This window comes from Canis lupus, chromosome 20 (genome assembly GCF_003254725.2).
Source record: "Canis lupus dingo isolate Sandy chromosome 20, ASM325472v2, whole genome shotgun sequence".
Classification (NCBI taxonomy): domain Eukaryota; kingdom Metazoa; phylum Chordata; class Mammalia; order Carnivora; family Canidae; genus Canis; species Canis lupus.
This window is the reverse complement of record NC_064262.1, coordinates 42,550,322-42,563,431: the sequence shown is the minus strand read 5'-3', so window position 1 is coordinate 42,563,431 and position 13,110 is coordinate 42,550,322. Positions and strand designations below refer to the sequence as shown.

The window sequence follows — 13,110 nt, the reverse complement described above, 5'->3', positions numbered from 1 at the left end:
AACCCATTATTCAGCCCATTGCCCGGATGGGAAAGCTGAGGGTAGGGCAGAGCTTCAAGCTTGGGCCATCTGGCTGCAGAGGCCACGTGCTTCACCCTGTGTTATGCTGCCTCCACAGGGTTTGTGGTCTCCGCTGCCCTCTCTTAGACCTCAAGCCCATGCTTCCGATTCTGTAATGGAGGAAGTAGAAGACCCCAGAGGGCGCTCTTGAGGCCCAGGGTGGTTCTCCACTGTTCTCAGCTGTTGTCAATAGTTGAGGTTTTTAGATAAGTCACCAACCACCAAGAAAGTTCAATGTGCCTGCATGTGCTATTGTCATATACTTCTGAATGTGACATTCTTCTTCCACCAGTTGCTGCTCATTTTATGTGGACAATCTCTCACAGCTGCAGATGGACTGTGTCCTTGGAGGCAGGATCTGTGCTGTCTGTATCTCTGGTATAGTGCAGGCACTCATGGATGCCTGCTGGTTTGGAGGGCTGCAAAACAGTAACTGGGTGGAGGAAGTTCGTAATGACGTGCCCCACGACCCCAAGGAAGATGGGCAACATGTTTAGCTCACAGGTGAACCTACAATGGAAGCCCTTTAACTCTAAGGCAAAGGAGGGTAACTGAGGGGGAGACAATTAGAGAGGAAGACAAATCATGAGAGACTCTGGGAGCCAGACGAAGGGTTGGAAAAGGGGAGGTGGGTGGGGGTGGGGTGACTGGGTGATGGGCACTAAGGAGGGCACTTGATGGGATGAACACTGGGTGTTCTAGTGTATGTTGGCAAATTGAACTTAAATAAACATAAAATAAAATAAAGTTCTTTAGACAACCAGTTGTTTTCATTTGCAGAGAAAAATAGTACCAGGGGTGGGGTGGGGTATGGGTGTGAGCTGGGGTAGGCACAAGGATGGGGGAGGCGAAGGGGGTAAACGCAACCATGGATTTAATGGGAAGCATTCTTATCTCAATTTCAAGTTGGTCTCCGTGGCTTTGATTGAGGACAGATATTAAGAGAACCAGAATCTCTCTTGTGTAGCCTCACCCTTTGATAAGCCCTGTGGTCTTATACAAATAAATCATTGGCCTCTGAAGCAGCAATTTCTTTCAGCAAAATGAGGGATTTTGACACAATAAATGTGAATGTTCTTTCAGTTCTAATATCCTTCAATCATTATTTCCTAACAGATTCTGTGTAGTTGGATGAGCAGCAAACAAAAGAAAATAGCGTAATGAGGAAGCTGATGAGTCAACGTTCAGTCCAGAAATTTAGTCTTCTTTATTTTAAGTTCAATTGAAGAAACAAGAAAAAGAAGAACTGTGCTCTGATTTTTTTTTTTTTGGCCAGGCAATATACTTATTCACTAAAACTCCACCTCCCCCTTGCTGCAGAAACTGTGCATTTCCTACTTTTATGCTGCCTATATGTTTTATTTGCACAGCTCAGCTGGTCAGAGGAGCTGAGACATCCGTCCCCCTACGAGAACCCTCCTGGTAAGTCACTTTTCAGCTACTTTGCCTGTTAGGTAGCTCAGCTTCTATGATGAGTAACAGGCTTACAGGAAACCCATAGAAGACATTAGACAAACACCAGGTGCCTCTAGAGCTATCTTGAAACATAATCTTTGAGAGAAGAAAAGAGAATTTAGAATGAGTTTTTAGACTGTGATAACATCGAAGATACAAAATACAATTGTGAATGAAAATTATAAAGGGAGCAATGTTAAAAAGAAAAGAAAAAGTGAGTGAGAGAGAGAGAGAGAGAGAGAGAGAGAGGAGAAGCTTCATCCTTCAAAAGAAAGATTATCAAGAGAGATGATTCTTGACCAAAATCTTGGCTGAGATTATCTTCTGGTAAGAAGAACTGAAACCCACCCCCCCACCCCTGGCGGGATGCCCTCTGAATGTGTTTCCAAGCAGAAGTTGTAAGTAAGTCTCCCCTTCTGTTTGTTTGTTTGTTTCCCCCAAAAAGAGAGAAGCTAAAAATTGTCCAAATTAATATCAACTGCAAATAGCAAATAAAGTTTCCCCTTAATATATCAGTTCCATAGCATATTTAGTGTGTGAGTCTTGTCTCAGAATTTAAGATAAAAGTTCCTGTATGCTTCTCCTACCTGCCTAATCTGAGGTCCAGGGGACTTGAGATCCACAGGGATAAATTAAAGAAACTTCTCAGCCAAGCAATGGAACTGCAATAGACCAGGCAAAGCCAGGTCCTGAATGTGGCTGAGCAAACCCAGAATGTGGTGGCGGATGAAACGTTTTACACCTGGCCATTTCTCGTGTATGTGTGGGAGCTCTAAATCTTTGCAATTCAGGAACTATAAAAAAATGCAGAGCAGGCGTGAGACTGGCAGTCTGGACTTTATAGCTGGCTGTCGGCTCCTGCCACCTTCTCGGGGGACTTGGGCTTCAGCCCATTTCATCATGACTATGCCGAGACACCAGGCTGGTGATGCCGCGCTGCTGTTACCTCACTGACAAGTGAGAGATGGGGTGGCTGGTGGGTAAGAGCACGGGCTGCCTGCATTCGACATTTGTTGCTTCTTAGCTGTGTGTCTTTGGGCAAGTTACTCAGCCTCTATGTGCTTTGAGGTTCTTATCTGCAAAATGGGGACAATTACATGACCTGACTCATACGGTGACATTGAGGATTATTTGAATGAATCGATGTGATGCTCAGAACGTTGGTTGGCCCAGAGTGCTTTTGGGAACTACTAATGGTTTAGCACACTGGGGGTGATGCTCTTGTAAGGTCACTGCAGCATAGGTTGTAAGACAGTGTTGGACAGCACCTGAGTCAATTTCTTGAAATTGTTATCAAAGCTTCATTTGCTCCCGGAGGCTACAGAGCACTAGATTTTATCTGGTCTGCCAACGCATTTGTGGATTTCCCCAAGAGTCATGCTCTCTGTCTAGTAAGTAGAGATGCTAGTGGTGATCCCCTCCTTTCCTGCAAAAGTCCTTTGTTTGGCCAAACGAGGGAGCTCCGTGAAAGGTGACATCATTATACTAAGGTTGTGTGCCTGTTCGTGTTTAAGTCAATTTGTGCTCGTGATGGACTGCTCGGTACCTTCTAGGCCTTCATAAAAGATCACTTTTTCTTTATTCACAGGGTCAAGCAAAATGAATTATCAAACATCCACTCCATACTATGACATTGATTATGGGACGTCAGAGCCCTGCCAGAAGGTCAATGTGAGACAGATCGCCGCCAGGCTCCTGCCTCCGCTCTACTCACTGGTGTTCATCTTTGGCTTCGTGGGCAACGTGCTGGTCGTCCTCATCCTCATAGACTGCAAAAAGCTGAAGAGCATGACTGATATCTACTTGCTCAATTTGGCCATCTCGGACCTGCTCTTCCTTCTCACTATCCCGTTCTGGGCCCACTACGCTGCAGACCAGTGGACCTTTGGAAATAAGATGTGCCAACTTTTGACAGGGCTCTATTATATAGGCTTCTTCACTGGAAACTTCTTCATCATCCTCCTTACCATGGATAGGTACCTGGCTATCGTCCATGCTGTGTCTGCTTCAAAAGCCCGGACAGTCACCTTTGGGGTGGTGACAAGTGGGATCGCCTGGGTGGTGGCCGTGCTCGCCTCTTTCCCCAGGATCATCTTCACCAGATCCCAAAAAGAGGGTTCTCGTTTTACATGCAGCCCCCATTTCCCACCCAGTCAGCACCATTTCTGGAAGAACTTCCAGGCGTTGAAGATGAGTGTCTTGGGCCTGATCCTGCCCCTGCTTGTCATGATCATCGGCTACTCGGCCATCCTCAAGACCCTGCTCCGTTGTCGAAATGAAAAGAAGAGGCACAAGGCCGAGAGACTCATTTTCGTGATCATGATTGTTTACTTTCTTTTCTGGGCTCCCTACAACATCGTCCTTCTCCTGAGCACCTTCCAGGAATTCTTTGGCCTGAATAATTGCAATAGCTCCAACAGGCTGGACCAAGCAATGCAGATTACAGAGACCCTCGGGATGACCCACTGTTGCATCAATCCCATCATCTATGCTTTCGTCGGGGAGAAGTTTAGAAGGTATCTCTCCTTGTTTTTCCGAAAGCACATTGCCAGACGCTTCTGTAAATGCTGCCCAATCTTCCAGGGAGAGCTCCCCGACAGAGTAAGCTCAGTTTATACTCGATCCACCGGGGAACAGGAAATCTCTGTCGCCTTGTGACCTGGACTAGGTTTTTGTACAGAGCCTGGGGGTGGGAGTAGTGCTTTTAAAAAGGAAGTTACTGTCATCTAGGGTCTAAGGTTCATTCACCCATCCGGCATCTCTTTTAAGTATATTAGATCATTTGAAGCCATCGCTTCCGGAGAGTCAAATTGATATACATTGATGACATAGCAACCTTCTCATGTCCCCACCACACACATCAATTTATTGGCAAATCTCCCTTCATTGCAAAAGTTCTTTATAAAAAAAAAAAAATCCTCTGAGAACTGCTGATTCTTGAGTTTGGTTGCTTAAACAAAAATAACAAAATTAATCAAGAAATATATTTTATAGTTTCATACCTGCTCCAGGCAACAGGTTGCAAATGGGCTTAAAGCAGGTCCTTGTCGGTCCTTGTCATGATGGGTTAGGAAATAACATCTAAGTGCAATTTGCCCTGCAAGGTGTGGTTGGTAAGTTCCACAGATGTTCAGGACCAGGTGAGAACTGGGAAAGCTTCTTTGGTGAGAAGGGGATCCTCTGTTGGGCAAGGGGAGGGAAACTGAGCTCCAGGCTGCAGACCCAAAACACTTGGAGTGGCTTGGCAGTGGAAGGACTGGCACTGGCTGGGCAGGGAAGGTAAGCCTGGACCATGGGAAGCATGCACAGCACCACTTGTCAAAGCCAGAGCAGAGAGTATCCCAGCAGCCATTGCAGTGAGTTCATTGCACGGCCAAAGGATGGCCCAGAAAGGTGACAATTTAGGACAGGGAAACCAACAACATGCAGGTGAGATGAGGAGGCTTCCATGTAGGTCCATCCCTGCACCAGGGATGGGAAGCAGAGAGTATTTTCACAGCACGTAGGGTGAGAGCGGAACTTAGGATGGATTTGGGTTTGAGGTAAGAGACAGAGAGGAGACAAACATGCAGACTGGAGATGCCCTAAGGAAGACTTCAAGCATGGAAAGAGGATGAGGTTTAGGTCAAAACCAGGAGGGGTTGGTGAAAGAGGAAGGATCTGATTTTGTGAGCTTGAACATAGCCTTCTGTAGACAGAACCTGGGCTGTCTGAGTGGCTGCTCCTGCCTTCAGAGCTGTCCTTTCCAGCCCAGCTCCAACAACGGGGTGTCTCCAGGAGGCTTGGAAACACTAGATTTATGAATGCGTGAGTCTGAGGTCCAGGAACAATTTTAGGTCCAATATGATTTCCAGGTGAAGGCTGATTGCATAGTTAATGAACTGCCAGAGCTTTATAAACATTAAACTAAGAGGTCCTGACATAGAGAAGGAAGCCCGAATAACTACGTTTCTGGCCTCCCAGGACTCACCACGATGTCCACATTTTTTCAGTAGGCTGAGGGCAGAAGGGACAGATTGATTTGGAAACAGGCCGCCTCCCGCTTAATGAGTCACAAAAAGCACAGCTTGTGGACCTTTGTGTTTCAGGCTGAGTGTGGTGGCTTTAGACACTCCTTCCAGCTGCCATCTCCAAGATAAATCGTCCCCAAACACTAAGGGATACGTTCCTGTCAGAGACAGAGTCATGACTTCATGTTCTGCGGTTGCTATTTTATTATTTGGTACCTGTCTGAGTTTGTTTTGAAGCTAGGAAATAGCTCAGACCATTTGGAAAAGATTAGGTGATGGATCATAAAGGAGTGAGAGTCGCTCAAGAGTTTAAGGTGTCAGAATCATAAGAGGCGCTGCGGACTTTCCTCAAGCTCTGAAATACGAAATGGGAGGGCATGGGTGTCAATGGGGAGCAACCAGAGGTGCTCTTAAGGTTGTTTCAAGGGTGTAAGTATCATATGACCCTGGCCTCTGGGTTAACTCAAAGACATTCTGATATTTTTGTGTATGGATATATATCATACATGTATGTGATGATCTTATGTACATAGAGAGTTACAAATTGCTTGGAAGAAAATCTTTACCTAATAAAAACCACCTCTAAAATAATTGATTATATTCTTGCTCTTTCAGTGAAGTGCACATTTAGAGACTAGCATATGAATTTTTTTTTGTTTTTTTAGCATATGAATTTTTAGATAGTTTAATTCTATATACACTTTTACAAATATATTACATATATTAAAATACATATTTATTTATTATTTTATTATTTTTTAATTTTAATTTCTTCCCTGGGTCAAATTGCCAGAATAATTTGAGGATGCTGCCTCTAAGGGTAGCGCTTCTGAGCAATGGACACTCAAAATGTTTAAATTTTTCACTTAATTCTGCTTCCCGAGCAAAGATCTGACATATTAGAAGAAGAAGAAATTTGATGCCTGTTTCTGCACATGCCAGCTGTCTGTGTTTGGCAATGAAAAAGACATAATGTCACAGCCTGGTCATTTCTGTCATCCTAAATTGCAGATGCATGATGCATGAGGATGGCCACTACACAGGTTGCTTTTCTTTCATTTCAAATCCCTTCCCAAAACTCGGCTGTAATTGCAGTGATGACAATGCATTTGTCATTGACATTTGGATTTCTGTACACATGCCTCTTGTCCCGAGACGACAGGTACTCCAGGAAAAGGTGACCTGTCCAGTCACATTCACAGTTTAGAGCCTGTTGGTTTTCAGGTTCTTACCTTCCAGAGTAGGTCACCATCCTACCTCGAGGTCAGTGGAATGAGCAGAAGACATGGATAGTGGGAACTGTCACAGGGGTTGGCTTTTCCTCAACAACCTGAAGGATTGCCTTCCACCCCTTATCATGAGGAGGCATGACCCAAGGAAGGGCAGAAAGCAGCTGAATCCGAGTAGAAGAGTCCAGGGCACACTCCCATCATCCCTGCACTCCTCACTTTGCAGCACCCTCCACTGCCCACCCTCCTCTGCCACAGCCCTTAGATTGACAAACCAGTTGGGATTCATGGTGACCTTCCGGTTCTGGCTCCACTCACTCCCCAGCCCAGAGGCCTCAGTCATGGAGGGGGTCATATCTGTGCCATGGATAAAGTCAAAGTAAAGTGAATGTCCTTGGCAGGGATGGAAAATGTGCAAACTCATAAGTTTGGATTCTACTCACACTTGTATTCCAAGATTCTAGCTTAAACACCTCCAGTTCGAGTAAAGTGCATTGGCCTCTCCACTGTTAGGATGAAATCAAGTTATTTCTCTTCTATCCAGTGGAAGGAGGACATGGTCCTATACATAAACATCGACTTTTTAGTGTTGACCTTCTGATGAAGACACAGGGCTTACCTCTGGCTACACTGGAGGCTGGAAGAGGAGATGTGAGCGGGAGAGTGACCGTGAACTTCCTGACTGCTCCCACTCACAGCCTGTTCACTACTCACCAGCTTACCCTCAGGGTGCAGAGACCTCCCATAACCTAAGATTTGAGTGTGCCAAGGCAGAAACAAGAAAGCATTTCCAGAGATCCTTCACTTTTAAGTAAAACTTGCTATGGAAGTCTGGCTTGTATTTTTCCAAAACACAGTCAAATTTGGTTTCGTTTCTCTGTCTTACGCTGGTACCCAGTTTTTCAAACACTTTCCAAACTGCAATCAATGAACAGGCCTACAGAGCCAGTAAGAACCTTGGGCTACATTGCCCCCCTGTGGCCACCATGGCAACCAACAAGGGCATCCCGCAGCCTCACCTGGACCACAGAGCCTATCGACGGGGAAAAGTTTACATTCAGCTGTTTGTGTTTGTCTCTGCTGGCACCCTCCCTGGGGTGGACAAAAGGTATCTCCACAACAGCTCAGAGTAGATAATACTCGATTCTTGCTGCTTCTGAAGAATAAGAGGAGCACCAGTGGAGGACAGATTGATGTCTGCGGGGGAAATGAAAGTCCCCATGCCCCGGGGCCCATCTCTGCAGATCACTGAACCCACGTTCTTGCAACAAGGTCACAAAATGTTTTGTGACAAAGTATTTTTCACAATCCATCAAATGCCACAGCCCCTCCCCTGTGCCTGTCCTGTGTATTCAGCAATGGACACAGGTACCAAATGTTCGAAGCAATCAAATAAGGTAGCCAGTTGGGTGGGTTTCTTTTTTATTCACCCTTCCCTTTCTCCATTCCTGTTTTCACCTCATTCTGAACCCTCTTCTGGTATCACATCATCTGGACACAGAAAGGTTGTTGTAGACCCGTCAGCCCGACTCCTCTCTTTATGGACAAAGAATAGAGCCCCCTCCTCACCTCCCAGCACCAGAGATTTGACGTCATAGGTCTGGATGGGCCAGAGCACCAGGCCTGGTTTCAGTTCTGGTGGGGTTTCTCCGTCACACCTGCGCAGCCAGCGATGCACCACTGAGGAGAGCAGGTGGGAGCCCTTCTGACTTCCTTGATGGTCAGCACCCATGTTAGTGAGGGAGAGCCGGGCCTGTCATTCATGGGGGCCAGGAGCAGGGCCCTGGCTTCATCTTAGCTGCTCCTTGGAGTTACCTGGGCAGTTTTACAAATAGTGACACCTGGTCCCACCCCCAGGCTTCTGATTTGCTAGGTCTGCCGAAGCTCCCAGCGGTTCTAAGTATAGCCCCCTTTGACAAGCGCTGCTCAGGGATGCCTGGGTGGCTGAGTGGTCAGGCAGCTGCCTTTGGCTTAGGTCGTGATCTCAGGGTCCTGGGATCGAGTCCCGCATCAGGCTCCCTGCAGGGAGCCCTCTTGTCCCTATGTCTCTGCTTCTCTCTGTGTGTCATGAATGAATAAATAACTCTTAAAAAGAATACTGCTGAAAGTCCTCCAGATAGAGCATGCAAGTGAGGACTGCTCTCTGTGGAGGATCCTGCCCACCTGGAAGTGAGTGGAGCACAGGCCAGGGAGAGTCCGTAGTCAATTCCTTGATTTTTCACTACAGAACATTAACTCTGTCTTCCCACAAGCTGATGTTTAAAGCATATGACTCTAGACCGAATTGGCAATATAAAAGACCTATGTTGGAGGCTCCAAGTATCTTGGCTTTCGTTTCTGGTTTTGGATTATGTTTTAACCTGTCCATTTCAAGTGAAAAGTAAATAAAGATGGGATGCCAGGTGCCCATGTGGAGTTTGGCACCTTCAAATTCAAGACAGAATAAGTAGAAATAAGTGGATAGGGTCTGCTTGAGATGTTTGACAAATGAATGCGGATTTTTCTTAAGTTGGCAAAAGAATTCTCCCCTTCCCCTTATTTCCTCGTCCCTCCAGGGAGCCATCCCTCTAACTGTGTCCGATAAAGCCTTATGCTTGAAGACCTAGAAAAGACTTGGAAAATCTGGAAGTGTGTGTAGCCCTGGGTAAGGCAATGATACTTCTGCAGAGAAAGCAACAAGTTAGTTTTAAAACAGCAATAGCCCATATTTACTCTAAAATGCCTGTAGCTTGGTTTATTTCCCCTAGTTAATATTCTTCAAAAATCCCTGGTAAAAACATGATTTTTTTTCCCTAACAGATCATCAAATCAGAACTCTCTGTTGATTTGTTATCTCACTGCTTCCTACAGGGTGGAAAGTGGAGCCTGGTAGACAAAAGAGCTGAGATTTAAAAGTCAGACTGACTTGAGGTCAGCATTGAGGCTGGGAGAGCTTGGGGATTGACTCAGAGTCAGATCAGGATCTCAGAGTCCCTTCCTGCGACTTGGGACTCTCTCCACCTGATAGCTGTGTCAGGATGTAGTTAGTATTGAGACCAAGAACTTTCAGTAATGGTGGAGATGTCCAGTACAACGGCTGTCCAGTACAATGGCCACCAGACTAGTGCAAAACATGGCTAACACGACTATAGAATCGGATTTTTAATTTTATTTAATTTCAATTAATTTTAAAACATCCAATGCATGTATCAATGGACAGTGCAAGTCTGGCATACAATAAGTAGTCAAGATATGTCAGTGTAACTTGGACTATGACATCTGGGATCCTAGGCAAGTTGCTCAATGCTTCTAGGCTCAGTTTCCACATCTGTGATATGGGGCTGATAGTAATACCTTAGTAGCTCATATGTTTGTGCAGGGGATGAAATGAGAGATTGCCTGTTGGCTGAACGCAGTGCCTGGCACATGAAAGTTCTCAAAGCTGGGGATCCCTGGGTGGCGCAGCGGTTTGGTGCCTGCCTTTGGCCCAGGGCATGATCCTGGAGACCCGGGATCGAATCCCACGTCGGGCTCCCGTTGCATGGAGCCTGCTTCTCCCTCTGCCTGTGTCTCTGCCTTTCTCTCTCTCTCTCTGTGACTATCATAAATAAATAAAAATTTAAAAAAAATTAAAAAAAAGAAAGTTCTCAAAGCTGTTAGCTACTTTCCTAATAATGACTATTTCCTCTTTGGGTTAGAATTGCACTCCCCCAAAGGATGCTCTTCCGTGTCATGGGCAACGCAGCTCCCCTTCTGCAGTGGAATGGAAGCACTGTGGATTGGGGGGAGGGGGGGGCTCTTGGATGTGTAATCAAACACTGTGGATTGACAACAATTGATGGAAAGGACCTCTCAACTTGATGGCGTTGTGTTCCATCCATGTGACCCTGGGTAGTGCCTTTGGAAAGGCTTTTAGGTGCAGGGGGCAGGGAGCCTGGAGGGGGTAGGAATTAACCTGAGTACTTAATTCTGGCTGATGTAGACTCTGCAGCTCTAGGCAAACGGGAGATGGGGGCTGGCAGGCTAACTCCCCACCCCCTCCCTCTGTCTGGGATTCCAACAGAAGCTGACACACGCAGAGAAGTAAGGTGGGAACACAGTTCACTTGTGCATTGACCATATGCAGCCCAGTTTTAGCATTCATTCATTCATGCAACAAACATTTATTCAGGGCCTATGCATGACACAACATGGGGCAAGGGATAAAGGAGCTCCCTTGCAGGAGGCTCTGTGTCCTTGAGCACGGGTTGCTTGGAAGCTCCGTGAGTGGAGCCTGGGGGGAGCAACTGTGCAGTCTCCAACAGGTGAAACAAGACAGGACACTGTCCAGGTGTTTAAGTGGCACAGAACAAATAAGTGGGACAAACAGTGCTTTATCTGACCACTTTGTAAAGAAAGAGTAACTACACCCGATTCCTGGTTCCATGCCTCCTTAAGCAGCTCCCGCAGAACAGAATGTACTTATTCCTTGTGGCAGCACCAGCACGCTGGGGCCCGGGAGAGGGCTGTGTGTCTGCACAACAAGGCACCAGCCTCTTTGAATTCTGGGGGCTGGTTTTGTACTTTCGCTGTCTCCACTTTTGCTTTCAATTTGTTTGTACCAAAGAGAGTAAGTAAAAAGTCTCCTGTCCACTCCTGCTTCCTGCCATTCAGTCATCCATACAGGGGGCGATAAACATACCAGTCTTTTATCATTTGGGAGATATTTCCTGTATATAGAAGCAAAATCACGTCTTTACCCTTAAGCCCTGTGTTTACACGAATGCCAGTAGTGTGTACCACACCTTGGGTTTTTTTCACTTTACGTCTTGGGCAAGTTTCTTAAACTCTCTGTGCCTCACTGTCCCCGTCTGTGAAACGGAGATAAAAGTACTGACCTCATTGATTGTTCTAAGGGGTAAATGAACGAATATATTACCAAGCACGTGGCATATGTAGCAGGTCTTTTTTTAAAAAAAAAATATTTTATTTATTTATTCATGAGAGACACATACACACACAGAGGCAGAGACACAAGCAGGCTCCATGCAAGGAGGCTGATGTGGGACTCAATCCTGGGTCTCTAGGATCATGTCCTCGACTGAAGGTGGCGCTAAACCGCTGAGCCACCAGGGCTGCCCCTGTAGCAGGTCTTAACTATCACAGGACAACCACTTGGTGAATTTTAGCTGTTGTCTGCCATGAAGATTTTATCCTTATGCAAATGAACTTATTAACATTTTCTTTGGTGTCTGGGTTTCATGACATGCTTAGAAAAGCCTTCCCCAGGCCAAGACTGCAGAAATCTCCCATCTTTATTCTGATAACTTAATTTTTTAAATAATTGTTCTTGCTCTTTCTGGAATCCAACTTGGAGTTCAGAGTAAAGTGAGAATCCAAGTGTTTTTCCCCAGATGGCACACGACCATCCCAAGACCATTTATTAAATAATTTCCTTGCTACCTTAAAATGCCATTTTTATAATGTTTTAGGCTTACCTTCTTCCCATGTTTGGCTCCATTTCTATATTTTTAGTTAATTGACTATATGCCCGGGTGTCGTTTAATGTGTTTCATTCCTTGGGGCGGCTGCTCCATACGTGGGGTGAGTCTTTCCGTCGGTCCACATGGGGTGTGCTGCCCTGCTTCCGTGATGCAGACATTGATCTTGGGTCAGGGACTATCAGTTAGAACCACTAGAATTTACCACCAGCCTTTGGTGATCTTTCAAGGGCCCTTGCAGCGGGCTCACAAATTAGAGAGGCTGTCTGCCCAACACAAAGTCCAGGAGTGTGCTACCCAAGGTGAGCCAATCAGATTCTTGCTCCCAAAAGTGATGACCATGGATGCACCCCCCAGGGGCCAGCAGTGCCCTGGAGAGAGGCCTTAGGACTGCCTGGGGAGATGTCCAAGGCAGAACTGCCTGGGGTCACATCTCTCCCAAGGGAAGACATCCATCAATTTCTTCTGTCCTGGGATCAACCCCAGGGATGTCCCAGCCCTCCCTATCGCTGCTAGGTGAGCCCGAGCCCTCACCAGTACAGATGTAAGGTGTAGTGTTCTCCCACACTCAGCAAGAAATAGTCCTCCACTTCATCCTTTCTACCTGCCCTTTCTTTTGCCAGATGAGTTGATGGCCAGCTGTTGTAGATTTGGATGTTTGTGGACCTCCCTCAAAATTCGTGTGTTGAAATCCTAACCTGCCACATGGTGGTGTTAGGAGACTGGGGACGCTTTGGGAGGCTATGAGGTCAGGAGGCTGGAGCCTCTCAAATGGGATCTGTGCCCTCCTAAGAAGAGACACGAGAGCTTGCTCCTTCTCTCTGCCCTTCCCCTGTGAAGACAAAATGTGAACATGGCCATCTGCAAACCAGGAAGTGGGCTCCCACGGGACACCAC

General features: G+C 46.3%; 1 protein-coding gene across 4 annotated transcripts; it reads left to right on the top strand.

Moving 5' to 3' along the window:
- Positions 1-1,328: 1,328 nt before the first annotated feature.
- On the top strand, positions 1,329-6,116 carry LOC112666830 (C-C chemokine receptor type 5). Of its 4 annotated transcripts, none has more exons than XM_025458266.2 (2): positions 1,329-1,482; positions 3,104-6,116. In XM_025458266.2, exon 2 carries the CDS (start codon positions 3,115-3,117, stop codon positions 4,171-4,173), a length of 1,059 nt encoding a protein of 352 aa, XP_025314051.1. In that variant the 5' UTR covers positions 1,329-1,482; positions 3,104-3,114; the 3' UTR covers positions 4,174-6,116. The 4 variants fall into 4 exon arrangements, with proteins under 4 accessions (XP_025314051.1, XP_035559194.1, XP_025314052.1 ...); XM_035703301.2 differs by lacking the exon at positions 1,329-1,482 and adding an exon at positions 1,493-1,842; XM_025458267.3 differs by lacking the exon at positions 1,329-1,482 and adding an exon at positions 2,331-2,472.
- The last annotated feature ends 6,994 nt before the right edge of the window (positions 6,117-13,110 follow it).

What these genes read in the sequence shown, in the direction of transcription:
- LOC112666830 (XM_025458266.2), top strand. Translation starts at nt 3,115, where the DNA reads ATGAATTATCAAACATCCACTCCATACTATGACATTGATTATGGGACG.